General features: G+C 48.5%; 1 protein-coding gene across 1 annotated transcript in view; it reads left to right on the forward strand.

Moving 5' to 3' along the window:
* The window catches only part of LOC147443103 (uncharacterized), a 303,366-nt gene that overhangs the window by 200,293 nt on the left and 81,692 nt on the right, over positions 1–21,381 (forward strand). The window contains exons 18-19 of the mRNA XM_086529029.1: positions 53–376; positions 5,367–5,699. Coding sequence (XP_086385155.1) covers positions 53–376; positions 5,367–5,699 — 657 coding nt within the window. The remainder of the gene's footprint in view (positions 1–52; positions 377–5,366; positions 5,700–21,381) is intronic.

A 21,381-nucleotide genomic window follows, 5' to 3' on the forward strand; every position in this document is an offset into this window, starting at 1 on the left:
TATAGACTGTTTTCATGTGCGTGTCAGTTTTCTTGGCACTGGCATCTTGCAGGTACAATTTCCACGCGCAATTGTCGAGGTTATTGGCTTAATGAGCGTAACACTTTTGTAGCAGGAGATTTAACTAGTTTGCTTGTAGAGTTTTCTGATGCATTCAATAACAATGTAACTTTGGAGAGTGAACCACTACTCCTCTTTCAAAGAAGCGAAGCTGCAAGCAATAAAACTGCCTACAAGTTGAAGCGCATAGAATTGAAGCCTGGGTATGAAATAGTGACTTTTTATGTCACGATGTCTGGCAATGCGTCACTCCATGTGACAGATGAAGATAATGTGGCAATTTTTGGTTCCCCTTTTGCCTTTAAGGTCAATCCAGGTACAAGCTCTTATTTTTTGAACGCTTTGTGTACCTCCTTTTGTCTTTGAAATTATGGAATGACATTTTATATTTGACAAAAAGACCACTTTAGCATGATGGTGTAAAGCGAATGTGTCTCCTCGATAAAGCACATGACCAGTTTTAAGCCGAGCCTTGAGACAAACCCACCTCATCCTCGTGATGGGGGACATGGGGATCGACGTTTCAGGCTTGGTGTACCCATCCGCACTCAAGGCAAGCAAACATCTGAAACCAACATCGACATGAGATGTATACATTTGCATGTGAAACCCATATCTACAGTGTGAGCTTATCTTGACGTGCAGAGTTTTATTTCATAGTTTCATAACAAGAGTGCCTTTTGAGAATCCACAGACAAAATAAGAAAAGATAGCCACTAGATTTGAAACTAGCTTTAGAAAAGACATTATAGCCATTCAAAAACTAGCTTTACAAAAGACATCATAGTCACTGAAAGGCCCTTCAGACTTGTGTCCAAAGGAAGAACCCCATTTGCAACTCACTAACCAAACTTAAAAAGAATGGGAGTAATGCTAAGCACAAAACATATGAGACTTTCACCAAGAAACTGTTTTTGGCATCTGGCAAACGTTTTCTGTTTTACAAGAATATGATGTGCATTATTTCGCATGCTTTTTTCTCTTCTTGAGCATTTGCTTTTAGTAGAGCATTTATCTTGCATTTTTTTACTGCAAACCAACCCTTATTGACATGCAACTATAAGAAGAGTATTATCAATTTTATAGATTCCTACATTGAAACATGACTTTGGAAGTTTGGGGGGTGTTCTACCTGGAGGATCTGGAATGCTAAAACTAAAATTTTCTCCCATCCTCTTTGAAAACTAGACGCTGGTCCCCTTATGTGCTCACTATCTTCTTGCTGTTGAAGATTAGTAAAGTATTTGAAGCCCACGCTCAATTTGTCTAAATCCAGTGATCCTCATAGTGGCAGATAGGCAGAGGAGGGGGAGCACGATGCTTTGCATCTCTGAGAGCGTCTCGCTGGACTCTACACTCAAAGAGCGAGTGGAGGCTCTTTGGACACAGAGCTTGCACATGCAAGATTCTCCTGCAGAGTGGCCTCAGGACTAGCTCAGCTTAGTCGTTTCTTTCTCCAAGAGTCTTTGGCTCGCCTGGCTGCAGCGAGAGAGGAGCAGCAGCGTCTCAAATGGGGCGTTGCTTCCTTACAGAGGATGCAGGAGCAGCATCCAGACAGTCCTTGGTTGGAGGAGAAGCTACAGCAGGCTCGCCAGGAGCTTGTTAGCACAGAGGAGCGGCGCCATGAGTTTGCTTTCCATCGACAGGCATCTCAGCGGACACAGGTGGGTGATAGAGTGACTGGTGCTTTCTTCGAGGCAGTGGGACCTCGGCATACGCATGCCAAGGTCAGTCAATTGAGGAGGCCCAATGGGTCAGTTGCTTCTGAGCCACAGGACATGCGTGCAATTGCTACTGGCTTCTACCGTGAGTTACTATCTGCAGAGCCTCAGTCAAAGCGTCAGGATGCATGCAGGGAGCAGGTGTGGGCAAAGATGCCTTGCCTTGTGACTAAGGAGATGCATCAGAGACTTGAGCTGCCACTTCAGCTTGAGGAGTTGCACACGGCTCTTAGTGCACTCCCCCGTGGTAGCTGTCAGGTGAGGATGGCTTGACTCCCAGTTTTTTCTTGGAGTACTGGGACTTGCTTGGCCCAGATATTTGTAGTGCTTTCCAGTAGATCTTGCACATAGGAGAGATGCCTCACAGCATGAGTGAGGGTCTGATCTACCTCATTCCCAAGGAGGGTGGCTCCTTGGATGAGATTCGACAGTGGTGCCCCATCACCTTCCTCAACTCAGCCTACAAAATTCTTGCCAAGGCTTTGAGTTTGAGGATCCAGCCACTTCTAGAGAGCCTTATACATGGGACTCAGACTGGTTTTGTCAAGGAGCGTAGTATCCTTGACAACATCTCTACTTTTTGGGAGGCTTATGCCCTAGCGAGGCTCCGTGGTGAGGATCTAATGATTCTTCTTCTCGATTTTGAGAAGGCCTACGACAGAGTTGACTGGGACTTTCTGGAGGGCACTCTACGCAGGATGGGCTTCTCAGATGCTTGGATCAGAGGGGTGTCAGCTTTGTACAGACGGGCACATAGTCAGGTACTTTTGTCAGGAGGTAGAGGTGATCGTTTCATCCTCACACGTTCGGTCAGACAGGGCTGTCCTCTTGCCCCCTTCCTCTTTATGTTCTATGCTGAGGCGATGAGCAGGTTTTTGGTGTTGTAGCAGGTTGGTTTGCGGGGCTTAGCACTTCCTATTCGGGGAGATGAGCTACTGGACGATGAGTTTGTTGACGACTCAACCTTGTACTTGGATGGCCAGGAGGCCAACCTTCACAGGTGTGAGCAGGCTCTTAAGACCTTCTCTTGTGCATTTGGCGCATTGTTCAACTGGAGAAAGACAGTGGCTTTCTCAGTTGGTAGTGCTCCTGTGCCCGATTGGATGCCAGGTGAAGGTTTCTGGTGGATTCCCCCAAGGACTGCAGTTCTGTACTTGGGCTGTCAGGTTGGTCTGGACTTGTCTCCCGAGTAGCAGATTGCTCCCCTCCTCCTGTGTATCAGGAGGAAGTTGTTACATTGGAGCTCCGCACGACTTTCTTTCGCTGGCAGAGTTATAGTGGCCAACGAGGTGTTGTTGGCGACTATGTGGTACATCACTTCTTGCTGGATCTTCTCGAGTTCTTGTATCAGCTAGGTAGAGATTCTGATCAGGAACTTCCTTTGGTCAGGACGTGACACTCAGATAGCGCGGGCCAAAGTGGCTTGGCAGGTCATCACTCTTCCCTGATCACAGGGAGGGCTTGGGATCATAGATCCAGCACAGCAGAGCAGAGCCCTTCTTGGGAAGTTCATAGTCAAAGCACTTCTTCCAAATGAGGAGCCCTGGAAGGAGTTCTTGCTACAACGGCTTCGTGCTAGGGTGCCTCAGGTAGGAGGCCCCTGGCGACCTTCGACCAGATGGATCTTCACAGAGATGCGCAAAGTTGGTTTGAGCAGGAGATTGGAGGACCGCTTCGCTATGAGTTTGCTTCGATCTTGGGAGCGTTTGCGGCGAGGCCTAGAGCAGCGACAGCCTACTTGCACGGAGGAGCGCCTACGACAGCCCTTTGTTTGGAACCCCATGGTTAGCACTCAAAGAGGCCGCTTGGTTGGAAGTCAGCCTCATGTTTCCTAGGGTCCCATGGCAGCAGGTCCAGCACGCTCTTTAGGTGACTGGTTAAAGTTTTTAGGCTTTTCAGAGGGGCTGCGGGGTTTCCAGCTACTACACGGTATGACAAGGGTACAGAGCATGTGCCAGGACATCTCAGAGGCAGTTCTAGCTGAGTGGCTCTCACCTCTCGAGCCAGTAGCACCCAGATAGATGGGAGCCTTCACGCGATTGAAGGTTCTAATCTCAGTTCGGGCCTGCTCAGAGACTGTTCCCTCCCGGTTTTTCGAGTTACAGGGTGAGGGACGCTTACAGCGAGTTGCAGTAGAGGCCCCGCAGGTGGCAAAGTATTGTTTTCAGAGGATCCGAGTGGTGGGCATCTGTGGGAGGACTTGTGTCATCGATCCTGACCCAGCAGCTCTTGAGACTGGACATTGGAGACTGTGGGCTTGGGGCACGAGTACAGTGGGATCTTGGAGAGTGGCTCTGGAGGGACCCTTTCTCTTCTGCAAACCACCCAGGTGTCCCTTTCTTTCAGTACACTGTTCGATTGGGACATCACATACTGGCAGCACAGAGAGGCTCGCCCTACTGCAGCACCTCATTGGCAGGAGGAGGGTCTCACAGCTGAGTTTTTGGCAGCTTTTTGGGAGAGGTTGTGGGACTCGAGACAACTGAGGCGAGTCACCTTGTTTCAGTGGTTGGTCGCGCACAGAGCTACAATAGTTGGGAGCTGGCTTGTGCATAGTGGTCTCTCGGCCGCATGTGCAGCTTGTGACCTTCTTGCGGAGAGTCAGCGTCACTGTCTTTGGGACTTTCCTTTGGCACAGCAGGTGTGGCTTCGTGTTCTTCGGCTGATGCTTGCTCTTTCCACAGCTCGGCAGTACACGTGGGGAGCAGCTGCTTGGTCCACCCTCACGGGCCCTGCACTTCAGTTTAAGCTATCTTCCACCAGCAGGATGATAGTGATGCAGGGGGGGTGACCTACACTCCAACCTGCCACAGAGCTTACTCCACAGGAGTGGTGCAGTGAGAGTGGCCTGACACTCTGGTTCATCTGGCGGGCCCGCTGCTTCCGCATCTTTGAGGCTCGCCCTGTACCACCAGCAGAGACTGTTCGCGATATTTGGCTAGAGCTGATCCACACTCTCTCAAGAGACTCCAAGGCAGCTCCGACCACATGCGGGAGCACAGAGAGGCTTTCCTTCGACCCTGGCGTCCTGGACCTTTTTACACCATGGTCCAGGGTGTACTCAAATGGCACTACCGTCCACCTGTGTGGCTTTTCCCTCCTCCTATCTCTTGATTTAGCCTCTTTGTACATTTGGTGTTTTTTCATTGGGAGAGTCTCCCCATCATGGTTGTTTTAGCCCTCTCACGCAGAGGTGGTTGTAGCCCTATGGGCAGTTTCATTAACTAATAGAAGGATCTTTTTCTCGAAAAAAAAAAAATTGTCTTGATCCAATGATGTCTGTTTCCTAGAACTTTCCCCTATATATGTACAATGAAATTTGATTTAACAACAACAGAAACACCTGGTTTTATGAATGAACATGACTGCAGATTGTCCCGGAACATTGAATATTTAGTGTGTTCATACTTTTTCTTTTGAAAGTCATAATCAATTCTGCCCAAGGTGAACCTCCCATGAAGTATGTTGGTTTCCATTTCTGCTTGTCATTAGCATATGTTCAAATGTGCTTTTGGTATTTCAAGTGACCAATTTATCAACAAAACGAAGCAAAAAATTTGTATCTCAATTGAAATAATTTGACAGGTCCGTTCACATTATTGAACACCACTGCAGAATGGCAGTATGGTGTTAATACATTTCAGGTCTACAGTGTTGCAGAACTCTTTATCTATCCTCATGATAAATATCTCAATCCATTATCCCTTCAAGAAGCAAATTTCCAAGCACTTGTTTATCAAGAAGGCTCAATTGAACCTCTACCCAGCCCAGATTTGAGTATAGCCCCTCACCCAACAATCAGCTGGATCCAGGTGCTCTCTTTCACAGCTGGAACTGTTGGAAAATTCAAACTTTATGTCAGACATGCATCCAATGGGAATATCGCAAGGTCGCCTTATTCCTTTGAGGTATTTGAAGGTAACCTTATGATTTTATCATTGTGGAAAGTGTAATAGGCTAAACATTAACGGAATCAAAGATCAATTAGAAAAGTATAAACACGTTTACTTGCGTCTGCTTTTCTCCACCCACTCTCTTGAGTATCAACCATTTCTTTCTTCCCATAGGAAAAATCTTTGACATTGTCCTAGAGGCAGTCCAAACGGCAGAATCAGTTGTGGCTAAGGCCATAGGTATCTCCTCAGCACGGGATAGTGGGTCATTGGTTGCTTGAAGGAGATAAAAATGCATACATTCGAGGGTGGTTCAGTCATAAAACGCCTGCAATGCCCTAATGTGTTGCAAAGGTATAAAAGGTAAAGTATGTCATGCTGGTGCTCACTGATGTGGGTGCTCCTTAATGCAGTGTGCACAAGTAATCTGGCCCAAGAAATAACCAAAGAGACCATAGCAAACTACTGAACAAAGAACACAAGAGATAACAACAACTGCAAGACTAGACTTGAGAACAAAGAACACAGCAGAGAATAGACTCAAAGCTCATCCGAACCTATGTACTCACAATGTATCATCCACATACACTGGCTGGCAGCGGGCTCAGCTCTAGACCAAGGACTATCAGAATAAAAGGGGAGTGTAGAGGCTCGACCGTGCAACGGAGATAGTGCTAGAGACTTTGCGCAATGTGTTTTTCATGGTCCTTAGACCTTAGACTCGAGACTAGGCTAGGGGATCGACTATGCTGAGCTGGTTACTTGGACAAGCACCTTAGGGGGGAGGGATGAGTGATAGCCAGGTCATCGCCATGGTACAACGCCTACCTGGTGTGTCACCCTCTACTCATCTACAGGTCTACTTCAAAGGCTCTTTCCATGGAGAAGATATTTTCATCATTGTATATATGTCATGCTGGAGATATCGTAGATATCGGTATCTTTTTTTTTTCTGCAATAATAATGGAGCTTTGACCCTTTGCATCTCATAAAACCGACCAGTTCTAGCAGTGAGTCTAGTGTTCTTGAGTCCAAGACTGCTGACCTCTCTCATTTGTCATCACTACAGTGGGGCTACAGGTTGCCTGCCACAAACCCCTCACAATCCCTGCGAGACTGACACTGTATGCATACGGAAAATGACTAAAAATATGTGACCTACGAAACCCAAGACCAAAGAAAACATATCACAAAGCCTAAGAGATGTGCAACCATATATATCACTCTAGGGATTGTCCATAAAGGCCCATGTGGTGGACAACTGAAGTTGTGTGTGCGTATGGGGGAGACAAGGAAGATAGAGTGAGTGTAGTACGAACTCCACAATCGAATGCATTAGAGGACTAGGCGTCGTAAAGTGCACAAAAGCACAACTATCAAATATTGATGTCCCGACAGCCTTGAAAAGTCGAGGATTTCCATAATCGGTGCTCTAGCTGCCACATGAGCATCTCCATGGTACGGGCTCCATGTCAGCACCAATCTTACCGTATCTCATGCCGCAAATCCTGCCGTGTTTCATGGGCTCCGCAGTGAGGGTCTGGGCGCAGGCTTGGCTCGGCTTTACTCCTCTTTCGGTTCAATGTCAGCATGCCACCGCATCACTTTGTGGCGCGTACCCTGTATAGCCAAACCATACTTACAAGGAGTCGATCAATACATTGAGGCTGTAGTCATTGGTCGCTTAGTATTAGGTGTGGTATCTTCTAGAGTGTGGTACTCTCCTCAGGGTTGGCAGTGGTCTTATTCTTTGTCTCAATCTAAAATTCGCACCTCACTACCTTAAACCCTTGCATCTTAGCCTCTGCACTCCATCATACCTATGTCTAGGTCTTGGTCTAGAGTTGGGTGTGCTGCCAACCACTCGTGAGTTCTGGTGTTGGTCTTGTGGTCATCTTTTGGGCAATGCACATTCAGCGAGTGTGTTGTCTCTTCTGAGTGTTCATGTGCTGTGTTGTGTAAGACCGGCGGGTCTACTGCTTAGGCAGTAATGGACAGCAAAAACAGACTTTTCAGCCCACTGAGACTCGATGAATCTAATAGAGAATAATATATGATAGGTAAAAGAGATCATGCGACAGAATGATAGAGAGAATGATGGATAATGAAATGAAATGAAATGTTAAATTAACGTCTTCAAAAGGCCAAAATGAGGATCGGGAGAGATGGAGAGGAGGAGTTCCTCTCCTACACTATACTAACCCCTCAATAGTTTCCCCTTTAGTATTTCTTTATTAAATTTAAAATATGTAAGTACCATGCTTGTAAGAGATGGTGCCTTCCTTATGGGAGAGTAGATTGTGAGAGGGTGAAAGCATCCAAGATTTCCATACCACTCGCTATTCAGCCCTTAAAATAGAGATGTATATGTGTGTTTGTGTGTTTAAACATAGCAAGCATGCCAATTGTCTTCACTTTCCTTTGCTAACTGAGCTTGGAATGGGCAAGTGTGCACATGTGGCCTCCTACCTGTGGCTGCTAGTGTGTGTGAGTGAAGAACGAACGCACCCGCAGGTCTCTGCATCTAGGGTTTTCTGTAGCGAGTTCAGGCCTATGTTGTGGGTTTCTTGCCGACGCGCACCCTAACGGCAAAGACCCATCTGCTGCTTTAGTGCAAAGTGACGAGCTGCACCTGCGCAATCTGGTGGGCTGTCCAACATGCTCAGAGACAGTTCCAGAGACAGATTACAGAGTTCTTTTCACTAGATATGGGACAGCCAGAGGAGCAGTCATCATTGCAGAGCTCGGCCCACACTCATTCGACCACTACCGGCACTCTCATCGACCGAGCACTGGAGCTATGGAGATCCAGACGGCCACGATTGAGGAGGGGGGCTACAGCAGAGGATTCGAGCCATACTCTCTCGATATCTACAGTGCAGATGAGGATGGATTCTAGTAGTAGTATCTAGTTCTTTTGTACCCATACATGGTATTAGATTCACCATTTTGAAACAGATTGGTCTCATAGGTCATTTTGGCCTTTTGAAGACGTTAATATAACATCTCATTTCATTTCGTCTCTCTCTCTCTCTCTCTCTCTCTCTCTCTCTCTCTCTCTCTCTCTCTCTCTCTCTCTCTATCTATCTATCTATGGGATACACATAGAGGCAGATATACTAGATTGGCTCTTGAGTCTTCTAGACAGCTAGCGATGCAAGGAGATGCATCATGTTGGTATGCGCAGATGACCTCATGGTTTCAGAGGCATGGTCTCAACATGGATAGATTGCCTCCTTTTCAGTATTCCCTAGATGCACCCTCCCTGCCAGTCACACGGACGGAGATCACTAGACTCATTCGGCAGGATCTAATATAGTTGGACACCAGGAGGACATGGGTAGAGCCGATGTAGGAGTTGGGCACGAAGATGGCTTTTTACAAAGAGCACCTTCTCCAACTTTCGGGAGATGGGTTTGTGACTCGTCCGAGCTACATGGACACTCATTTGTCTCATGGTCTACGATGTGCTATTGGTCAGATTCCCACATCCTCACACCAGCTGGAGACTGAGACGGGTAGATTCAGAGGGATACCGCCGGAGTCTAGGATATGTCAACTATGCGGTAGAGAGCCAGAGACAGAGCTACACTACATATGCCACTGCACTGTGTATTATGAGATACGAGGGCGCTTCCATTGCTTATTCAGGGAGGGTTTTGGACCCCTAGATAGAGTCATGAGGTATCAAGATCAGAGATGCCTTGGCTTATATCTACTTGAGCTACACCGACATAGAGATAGTCTGTTGAGGAGACATGGAGCACGACAGTCGCAGAGACAGATCACAGACTTCTTTGGATCGAGGGAGCCAAGAGACCAACCACCAGCACAGGGTTGTACCCGCATTCATACGAGAGGCACCCTCATTGACAGGGCCACTGAGCTCGGGAGATCGAGACGACCACGACCGAGACATAGGAGCACACTCCATCGACGGAGACTCCAACAGAGGATCATAGGCATTCTAGCACGACACCCAGATTGTCATTGAGGGCCTATTTTACATTTTCACATTTCACGTTTCACACTCATTTTCAGTTTTCATTTTTACTTTTAGTACTTTTTGTACTTGTACTTCAGACGTATTAGATTCACCACTTTGTATCTGATGGTCTCATAGGTCATTTTGGCCTTTTGAAGACGTTAATATATCATTTCATTTCATTTCTCTCTCTCTCTCTCTCTCTCTCTCTCTCTCTCTCTCTCTCTCTCTCTCTCTCTCTCTCTCTCTCTCACCTGCGTGGCTCACCTGCGTGGCTCCCTCCTGCGCGCTGCCTCCCCTGCGCGCTGCTCACTGCGCGCTGCTCCCTGCGCGTGGCTCCCTCCTGCGCGCTGCCTCACCTGCGCGCTGCCCCACCCCTGTGTGCTGCTCCCTCCTGCGCGCTGCGCTGCTCCCTGCACGTCAAGACGACCAGCCCATCCATTGAAAACACACACCCCATCCCCATCCCCTGCCCGGTGCCCCCTGCATACACACAAGCTGAGTGTTCTCTTCCCCTCTTCTTCACAATATGAAGAGAGGGTAGCTACGAAGCCAACCATGTCTTCCCCCATCATCAAGACGCCGACACCGACAAAGAAGACAACGTCCTTCATGCTCACGAATAAGAGGCTTGCACAATTGGAGAAGGACATGAAGGAATGGCGGATGGAGAGAGAAATATGGAAGGAGGAGAAAGCCAACTTCATCAAGCTATGGAACGAAGAGAAGGAGGACATGAGAGCGGAAATCCAAAATCTCAAAGAGGAGAAGGAGAGAAGGGAACGGGAGAACGAGAAGGAGAGGGAGAGATGGAGGAAAGAGCAAGAAGAGATGAAGGCACAAATCGACCTCCTTCATGCTTCCCTCACATCCCTCACCCCCGAGGAAGGAGAGATTAAAAGGGAGGCTAAGGAAGCCCTCAAGGAGGAGATCACCAAAGCCCTCACCGCAAGCATTGAGGACAAATTAGAGGCCACCAAAGAAGGATGGGTCGAAGTGGTCAAAAAGAACATTAAGAAGGTAGCAAGAGAGGAAGCCCAAAAAGATGAGGTACTCATCGTACACACAACCATCGAAGAGGAGAAGATGCGACAAGCTCGCCGTCTCAATGTGCGAGTGACCGGCATCAAAGAAGAAGAAGGGTCTACACCCGAAAGCGATGGGAAAGCTTTATGCAAGAAAGTGGGATACAAGGAAGAAGAGATCCCTTTCTCCAAAGTTTGGAGAGCCGGCAAAGATCCAAAGAAAAGAGCTCTCATCCTCCAATTCGCCTCCGAGGAGTCTCGAACTTCCTTCCTCCGAAAGAGGGTCATCTTGAGAGGGATAGACGGCCCCCCGATTTATCTTGATGATGACCTCACAAAGATGCAACAAGATCACCGTCGCGCGTGCATGCCTCGAGTCCACCAAGCCCGCAAAGAAGGGAAGAAGGCAGTATATCGGGATGGTAGGGTTATCATTGATGGCAAGACCATCGCATAGGGACTCGCGGCCTGTGGGACACACGAGGAGATTCATGTCACGGTTTGGAATTGCAATGGAGACCTATGGACACACCCAGAGAGACTTGAGGAGGTGATGAGAGGTCGAGACATCATTCTACTTACAGAGACACACGAGAGCCCGGAGAGAGGGTTACCACGGATACATGGATTCCAGTGGGAGTCTCTACATCGAGGATGTATGCGCCAGCACACCACTCGCGGCTCAGGAGGAGTGGCCATACTCTTTAGACAGGGGCTTCACAGCAGACTACAGATTGTTGCCCGGGACCCACAGGCCCGCTACATGTGGATTCGCCTCGAGCTCTCACGAGACAGGATCGTCTACATTGCCCTTTGCTATTTTGCTCCCACAGGCTCCAGATTCGCCCCTATTGAGCAGGAGTCACCGTACGCATGCCTCACGGAGGAGATTATGGAGTACTCCACACTGGGTGAAGTCTTCCTTATGGGAGACTTCAATGCTCGTACACGCAGTGAGCAGTGTGAGACATATGACCATGAGGACCCAGAGACACTACACACTCTAGATGAGGAGGCTACTATGAGAGACACAGCAGACAGAGCTCCAGTCACAGCTTACGGACGACATCTACTTCGACTTGGCTCCCAGCACCGTCTCGTTATTTATAACGGGATGGTCCAGTGGCCCACCTCAGGGGGCCTGACTTGTATGCCACATGGAGTTGCAGAAGGAGGGGGGAGTACAGTCGAATATATTCTGGGACCCAGGGAGGCTACACACCTTATCACATCCTTCACCATTCCACCCATACCCATCGGAGCCGACCACACATACCTCTCTTTCTCCATCACCGGAGATACCATCACACACAGCTCCACAACACGCACTCCACACACCACCATCCATTTCACACATGAGTTAGCCTCTATTTACTCGGCCAAGGTCGAACATGGCCTATGTCTCCTCCACCCATCCACACCACTCTCAGTTCTCACATCACATATCTCTTCCGTTCTCCACACTTCAGCTATTAGCTCTTTTCCACACACCACTCACATAGGACGCACTCCCCCCCCCGGGGCTATGCCTCAGAACCGCTGGTATGATGATGAGTGCAGAGAGCTATACCGACGCCTCCATGCACGGCGAGCCTTAGGAGAGATCACAGAGAGAGAGGCCAGACGGCATATGAAGACGCTGACACGCCAAAAGCGGCGAGCATTCGAAGAGGCACAGGAGCTTGAGCTATACCGCCTATTCATGAGCATGGATAGCGCGACGGCATGGCGCACCCTGCGCGAGCCACGTCCGACTACAGCTATTGATGATCCACAGATATGGCATGATTATGCAGAGCGACTTTATGAAGTGCCAGGGCAGCCTCCTATTCCACAACCACACGAGCCTCGCCCCACGTGCTCCTCCTTCTTTACAGCAGAGATGGTAGAGAGGGCCATACGCCGCATGCAGCACAGACGATCAGCTGACCATACTGGATTACAGAGTGAGCACATCATTTATGCGGCCTCCACTATAGCCCCGTTGATTGCACATGTCTTCAACCAGGCTATAGGGGAGGGCTTCCCAGAGGAGTGGACACAGCACACCATAGTGCCTATCCACAAATCTGGCGACACCCTGGACCCAGGGAACTACAGGACTATCATGATTGGCCACACGATGGCCAAGCTATATGGAGCAGTACTTGAGGCACAGCTCAGCTGCTACGCAGAGATCGAGGGTTTACGAGCTCCAGGCCAAGCAGGTTTCAGACGAGCTTTCTCCACCATTGACCACATCTTCGTTCTGCGCTGCCTCATTGATGGGGCAAAGGCGCGGAAGAAGAGGCTTTATTGCTGCTTTGTGGACTTCCGCAAGGCCTTTGACACAGTCCCACGCGAGAGACTCTTCCAGCGCCTTCACAGCATTGGGGTACCAACAGAGATGATTTGGGCCATATATGCTCTATATGAGAGGGTGACGGGTCGGGTTCGTTACCCAGGCGGTTTTTCAGAGACCATTGCTAGCACCATTGGTGTTAAGCAAGGATGCCCAATCTCCCCGACACTCTTTGGGCTATACATCGACGAGATCTCCGACTACATACTGCGAGCAGGGGGAGAGGGGAGCGACTTGGCAGGTACTCCGGTCCACATCATGTTATATGCTGATGATATTGTGTTGATTTCAGAGTCACCCGAGGGCCTGCAACGCCATCTTGAGGCCTTGGACGAATTCAGCACACACAGGGGGTTGACTGTGAACCTTGGCAAAACCAAGGTTATGATCTTTCACACATCCAGTGCAGTGAGGAGCGCCGCCACCTTCACAGCAGCAGGAGGACAGGTTGATGTAGTCACCTCCTATGTCTACCTTGGCATCACATTCACCAGCCTACCAGGACCCTTCACTATGAAGCAGGCTGCTGTTGACAGGCTCACCCGAGGATATGCAGCTCTGGCCATGCTAGAGCGGAGATGCCACCAGGCACACTTTCAGGAGCCCCGCACGAAGGGGTGGCTTTTCGACACCTTAGTCACCCCGGCCTTGATGTACTCGGCGGCAGTATGGGCACCAGGATTGACAGCTGACCAGTGGACACAACTTGAGAGACCACAGGTATATATGATCTCACGCTTGCTCCGCAGCAAGAAGACAGTGCCACACGACATTATTAGAGCCGAGCTCGCCACACCACCTATGGTTGTAGAGGCACTATTCCAGACAGTTTGCTTCATCCAGAGGATGAGAGAGCTACCTCCTGACAGACTTACCCGTAGAGCATTTGAGGCAGCTATACAGCTATCAGAGAGTGGGCATGAGAGAGCATGGTACTCACAGGTCAGAGCATGGTTTGAGGGACACGGTCTTGACATGGAGAGCCTACCACCATTCCAGTACGACCCCCACTCACCATATGTTCACCTCTCTCGCAGTGAGAGGAACTTGGTATTGAGACAGGATTTGTGGCAGCTATACACTAGGAGAGTCTGGGAGGCACCTAGCTTGGGGACGAGGATGTCAGATTACAGAGACCAGTTTCTCACCATATTGTCTGGGGGGTTCATACAGAGACCACGCTACATGGACACATATATGCCACATAGCTCACGGGTGGCGATTGGTCAGCTGAGAGTGGCTTCACACAGGTTAGAGATTGAGATCGGGAGACATACTGGTGTTCCCAGGGGGGAGCGAATCTGCAGAGCCTGCACAGAGGAGGTGGAGAGTGAGGAGCACTTTGTATGTAGATGCAGAGCATACACTAAGATCAGAGGCAGGTATGAGGCCCTATTTAGAGGACAGCCCACTCTCCGAGAGATCATGGAATCTCGAGATCAGAGACAGCTCGGACGTTTCTTACTAGAGATACAGAGCCATCGGGACACACTACTACAGCCACACACAGCTACACAGACAGAGGGGAGACAGTCGCAGCTCACAGACTTCTTTCAGAGGATTTCCGCCCCCCCCTCACCAGACACTCAGAGGGGAGTGACACTCCCACAGGCGGAGGTGAACCGAGCTAGATGACGACCACGAGTCACAGGCTACAGGGGCGCGAGCTCCCACCACCGACAAATCGAGGAGATCCGAGCCCGGGAGCGCCGTGCCACTGAGGAGCGAGTGGCTCAGATGAGGGCTGACCCGACAGCTTTCATCCGGGTAGCCTTGGCACCATACCCACCCATGTACCACATCTTACACCCCCCCATTAGTACAGGATGGAGCTAGATAGCTTGATGCATTCTCATGATTGTACTACCTTGAGCATACAGACATGCATATACCCCTAGAGATAGAGCTCCATCCCTCCTCAGATACTCCACTACCTACATTCAGCTCAGTTTTGTATCAATTTTGTTTCATTTGTCTTTCCGATAGACGGATGACATACACACAATGTACATTTGATTTGTCTCATAGGCCGATTTCGGCCTGACATAGACGTTAAAAATCTTTCTTTCTTTCTTTCTTTCTTTCTCTCTCTCTCTCTCTCTCTCTCTCTCTCTCTCTCTCTCTCTCTCTCTCTCTCTCTCTCTCTCTCTCTCTCTCTCTCTCTCTCTCTCTCTCTCTCTCTCCTCGCCCTTGCCCCTCCCCTCGCCCTCGCCCTATCTCCTCGCCCCTCACCCTTGAACCTACCCTCGCCCTCGCCTCTCGCCCTCCTCGCCCTCTCTCCTCGTCCTCGCCCCCCATCGCCCTCACCCTCGCCCGTGGCCGATTGCTTTAATTTTCCCTGCGGAAAGCACTGCCCACCGAAAAGCAAAACGAAAAATCAGAAAGGCAGATTCTCCTACAGGTGCTAGAACAGGAGCAGACCCAGGGCTGCGTTGGTTGTGTGGGACAGCTTGGACAGGTTCGGATTTGTGGTGTATGCAGAACAGCGTTAGACAGGTTTGGGTTCAGGACATTGGGCGCAAGGCCCCTCCATTATTTTGGCTTTAAGGCTGACGCCCGCAGTGGGTTGTGGTTGTACCTTTACCCGCCGTGGAATGCTTGATGCGGATGTATGCTTGATGCGGCAGACAATGTATGCATAGTGTGGATGCATATGTGCGCTTACTTGATCTTTTCCGGAGAGTGATTAAGCATGAGGAAGCTGAGTGATAAAGCCGACCTCCTAGAGGATGCCATTCAAAAGTGCAAAGAGGAAATGACGGAGATTATTACCAAGATGAACCGCAATCTATTGGGCACAATAAAAATGCTCGAAGGACGCATCCTAATCCAAGAAAGCAAGATAAACGCACTGGAAGACCGAGTGACGACTCAGGACGAAGAGATTGCGTCACTCAAGAAAGTTCTCGCCGAAGCACGATCAAGCAACACACTAAAAGAGGGCGAATTGCAACCCTCAGTAATCGAAGAAATCAACACGATCAAGGAGCAAGTACGGGCCATCAAAGAGGGAGAAGAGCAACATAAAGAGATGACGACTTCTTGGGTGGATGTTCTTACAAAAACTCAGCAAAAGGCGGATGAAGCCGAGAAATGGATCGAGGTGGCCAAGAAAGGAAAAGGCAAGGAGATAACGTCCACGTCAACACCCACTATCATTAATCAGACACTAGAGGAGGAGCAAAGAAGACGTGTGCACGCTTTACATGTGAGAATTTGCAATCTTAAGACAAAGGCAATGTGGACGAAGAGGTAAAAGAACTCATGGCCTTGATGGGGCTTCATGAGCCGACGCACACAAGAGCCTGGAGAGTGGGCAATATGAAGAAAAATGGAAGCAGTGGGGAAACCTCAAAAGAAAGGGCACTCATCCTCCGTTTTCCCTCCATGGAAGGGAAGAAGTCCTTCTTGAAGAAAAGGCCAACTCTTAAAGAGACGGGTATTTTTCTCGGGGATGATCTTACCCTCTCGCAGATCGCTCATATGCAGGAAGTAATACCGGAGATTAGAGCGGCAAGGGGAATGGGTGATGACTCCCGATGGCTCCTCTGCCAACTACGGCGGCTTATTTTGAGGGGTAACCACGTGGGTAGAAGGGGGCGGCTGAGAAACAGTGCTAACTGCTATCAAATTGAGCTTGGGAAAGGCAAACTCATTCTGGCTTTGACTTGGGTTTGAAGCCGTGGATGCACAAATTTTATGGCAATCCTTACTGTAGTGATCCTTCGTGTCGGGGCAATGACGGCAGGGAGGGGACCCTTCTGGCAGGGGGCATTTGCTTTGGTAATTCCCATATTCCCCGCATCTGTAGCACAAAATGGTCCGATTCAAAGGGCGAGTCGAAGTGCGAGGTGGTCCTTGCTCCTGGTTCATTGAGTTGGAGGTGGAGGCATAGAAGCTTTCAAGAGATGAGGGAGCATGGGTATTATAAAAGCTCTGAGAGGGAAAAGTGCTCTGCATACCTTGCATAGGAGGGGCTGTCAGCAAAGGTGGCATATGGTGTGGATGGCCACAGGTAGAAACCATGTTGGATGCAGGTGCTGGCCCTTGCTGAAGAGAAGGACCAAGACTTTGTTGTATTTGTCGCAAGCCCTTGAGGTAGTAACAATCCTTATCCTCATGTCCAGATTTTTCACAGAAGTGGCAGTAAACCCGAAGGGGGCATTCCTGTGGCGTGTGCCCTGGAGAGCGGCATGAGCTACACCAAACCGTAGCCTTAGTCTCTTGCTGACACTTGAGCTCTTCTAGCTTGCACTTAATCTGTTCCAATGCCTCGTGATGTGGAGGCTTCTCTTGTCTAAGAGAGAAGGACCTCTCCTCTTGAAGAGCTCGCTGTAACTTTAGGGCTTCCGGTTCCCTGCGTAAAGAAGTTAAAGGATCAGAAGGACTTTCCAAAAACACAGAGGGGGTCTCTATCTGAGGGGGGTTGGTGAACAGCTTCCTAGCCCCCTCTATCCTCGTAGCAGCTGCGATGAACTCTTCGAGAGTGGCGTCGGGTCAGAGACTCTCTCGTAGTTTTTGCTGAGAACTTTTGGAAAGCGCCTTCTCTACCCACTTCCTAACCATAAATTCACCTGGTTGCTGGGGAAGCTTGGCAACCAGAGACTTGGTTTTCGTCATAAGTTCTGCAAAAGTCTCCTCTGGCTAGAGCACCATGTGGGCCAACTCATCCAACACCTTCTCCTGGTAGTCACCTGGCCTGAAAGCTGCACAGAACTACTGTCTTAAGGCTACCCAAGTTGCAAAATGGTTCTCTGCAAACTGGCTGTACCATTTGTCTGCTAAGCCATCCAAGGTGGATAGAAAGATTACCAAATAAGACTCTTCCCTGTTAAGACCACGACCCCTACAAAGAGATACAAACCTCCTTGCATGGTCGTCAGCATCTTCTGAAGAGAGACCTTTGAATGTAGGGAACTTGATGTTTACCTTAGTCAATGGCTCCATGGCCCCTTGCTGAGTCTGTTGCTCAGTAGCCTGCTATAGCAAAATAGGAGAGAGCTTCATTGGAGAAGGTGATCTGGAAGATGTGGAACCGGAGGGAGGAATGGGTGATGCCGTATGTGGAGGTATGGGTGATGAGGTTGATGGACTTCTAAAAGGTTCCAAGGGTCGTCTTCTGTTGTAGTACTTCAGAGGACTCAGGAGTGCGCTTTGACGCTCGACTGACTGCCTTGTATGGGTCATGCAGCGACCACCAAACCAACCAAGCTTTGGGCAAGAAAACCTTGAACTGGCTGAAGACTGTTCTAGACTCTACTAGACCAGGCAGGTGACTAGACCAGGCTGGACCAGGGACGAGGAGGACTAGACCAGGCAAGTGACTAGACCAGGTTGGACCAGGGACGAGGAGGACTAGACCAGGGTCGAGGAGGTCTAGACCAAAGACGAGGGCAGGTTGGACCAGGGCGAGAGAGGACTAGACCAGTTAGGCCAGGCGAGAGGAGAATAGTGCAAGGCAAGGTCGGCGAAGCTGGATAGACCCAACTAGCTTCAAGATTTGCACCTCCCAGAGTGAGCTTTCAGTTGAGATCCCATCGTGGTTGCCAAAATGAGAGCACCTGTAGCGCGGATAATGTGTCGTGCTCTCTACAGTGGGTGGTCCTCAGTGCAATGTGCGTGACAATCTCACTCAAACAGACTGAATAGAAAGGAAACAATAGACGTCAACAGAGCTCACAAAGACACAACAGCAGACCAGAACTTATGACTGGACTATCTCAAAGACTGATACAGACTCTAGCGTGGCAGCACACTCAGCTCTAGCCCAGGGCTCACAGGTACAATGGGGTGTCGAGGCTCAGATGTGCAGGGATGGTGAAGACGTGCTCTGTGTATAGACTCACTGCTCTGTGTATAGACGATGCTGGACCAAAGGTGAAGAAGATAATGCCGATGACCAACTGCTACTACTCATATGTAACACCATAAAGGGCCACCAACGGCTCATAAATGTCAGCCATGTGGTGACCTAGCCACGATGTCCACTAGACCACCGTCGGTACCCTGCCACTGCCACGTGTCACTCCCAGCCCAGAGGGTCCGTCCAGTGTGAAACAGCCTAGACTAACTGTACTAATTGTGTCCTGTGAAAGTGACACTGTAGCCTGCTACACCTATGTAGGGATTCATAAATACTTTTGGGACACACACAAAGCATCCAATTCCCCCCATGCTTGACCTTTGGATACAACCTTTGAATTTTGGAACCTTAGCATTTTGGAAGTCTTAATGGGCTGAACATTAGGGTCTTTTAAGCCCATTGTTGCACATGGCTCTTTTGCAGATGGCCCCCCCTTTGGATCCCTATTTTCCCTCCTTTGGATCCCTACTGTGGCTGGTCTACTAGCTTAACCAATATTCTAGCTTTTTCTCCCCTGGCACTTCCCCATATTAAATGATCAGTTTAACATGAGTTAATCATTTAGGAGAATTAGATATTGATTATTATGACATTACCTCTCTCTTGAAATCATAGCCGTCCTCGACTATGGGGTAGAGAAGATAAAGCATATTCATTAGTCCTTTTCTTAGCGGGTAGAGGATCCCTATGTTACCCTGCGACATCATTCCACAATGGATGACTAGTCCATTTGGCGCTTGAGAGCCTGAGGCTTCCGCAAGCATGTCTGCACATTAGTCCTATCAATCTTCCATAGTAGAGTGACAAGCTCTACTTGGTGTTTGGGAGACGTCGTCTCCGCAAACTTGATCTAAGCATACATACTACTTCATTTTTGTGCACAATAAAGAAAAAGAGAGTCTTATAAGACAAAAGCTTTGTTCATTTTTAACATTTTGTACATTTGCTTACTCTTGGGAAGCATTGTAAGCATTGACAAGGTTTAGGTTATCTTTTAATAGTATGCCTTGTATCCATCTAGCATCTTCAAAAGAATAATTCTTAAACTTAATAAGATATCATCAGATAGTCTTACTGCCTCTTAGTACCTTGTCTTCATGTCGGAGAATGGACTCGGGCTGCAGCACCTCTTCTTGGTCCTCGATCTCCAATGGGTCTTCAGTAGTTGGTTCTTGAGGTGGCTCTCCTTTGTAAGGCTTTAATAGACTCACATGGAAAGCATTGTGTATGAGCCAATGATTGGGCAACTTGAGTTGATAGGCCATCTCATTGATTGGCCTAAGAATCTGGAAGGGACCATAGTACCTTTTTGCTAGTTTAGCATAGTGCTTTTGGTGTCCCGTAGGATTCTTGCCCGTCGTGTGCCTTAATCGAGCCTTGGGAAATTTTAATAAGACCCAATCGTTTTCTTTAAAGGCTTGGGCTCTTCTGTGCTTGTCAGCAGCAGCCTTTTGTCTTTGTTGTGAGATAGAGATAGCATCCTTAATCTTTTGAAAATATTCTTGTAGGTCTCGGCTATACTCATTTGCAGCGAAGATCTTCCCATGTACCTTAAGTAGAAAGGGACTTTTTGATCTTCCCTCAATTACCTCGAAAGGTGCTTTTCCTGTGGAAGTATGTACAGTGTTATTGTAAGCATACTCCACTAAGGGTAAGTACTTCTCCCATTGGGATCTTTGATCTACTTCCGTTACATAGGCTTTTAGTAGATCCAGAATTGTTAGGTTAGCTATTTCACTTTGACCATCCGTTTGTGGATGATAGGCCGAAGAAAAGTTTAGTCTTGTCCATAAATTCTCAAAGAGACCCTTCCAGAAATTACTGGTCATTCTAGGATCTCTATCCGATACTATGGACATTGGCAAGCCATGGTATTTGAAAATTTGTGAAATGAAGAGGGTTGCCATTTGATGGGCTTTGATAGTCTTTTTGACAGGTATAAAATGAGCTTGTTTACTGAACCTGTCAACTATCGTCCATATTCCCGTATTCCCATGGATAGACTTAGGCAATCCAAAGATAAAATCCATGGATATGCTCTCCCATGGTGAATTAGGGATTGGCAAGGGTTGAAGCAATCCAGGTTGCTTCCCTCTATCAAATTTTGTCTTTTGGCATACCACACATTTAGAAACATACTCTTGTATGTTCACTTTCATGGTAGGCCAATAGAAATATGTTTCAATTCCCTTTAGGATAGACTGAATCCCTCTATGCCCCGCGTAAGGAGGAGCATGAGATTCATACATTACTTTCTCACGTAGTGAGTTAGTAACGCATAGTCTATTGCCATAGAGAAGATAACCATCTTGTAAAGTAAATGGTTCTTCTTTCTTCCCTAATGCAAGGGTTGAAATCACATCTCTAAAATCGGGATCAATAGCATACTCATCTATCATTGAAGATAGATCATTCTGAGTTGCTATGGAAACTGCATTCACTCTCGGCCGTCTTGAGAGTACATCTGCTACTTGATTATGCTTGTCAGCAATG

Source organism: Adiantum capillus-veneris, chromosome 14 (genome assembly GCF_014529385.1).
Source record: "Adiantum capillus-veneris isolate H3 chromosome 14, ASM1452938v2, whole genome shotgun sequence".
Classification (NCBI taxonomy): domain Eukaryota; kingdom Viridiplantae; phylum Streptophyta; class Polypodiopsida; order Polypodiales; family Pteridaceae; genus Adiantum; species Adiantum capillus-veneris.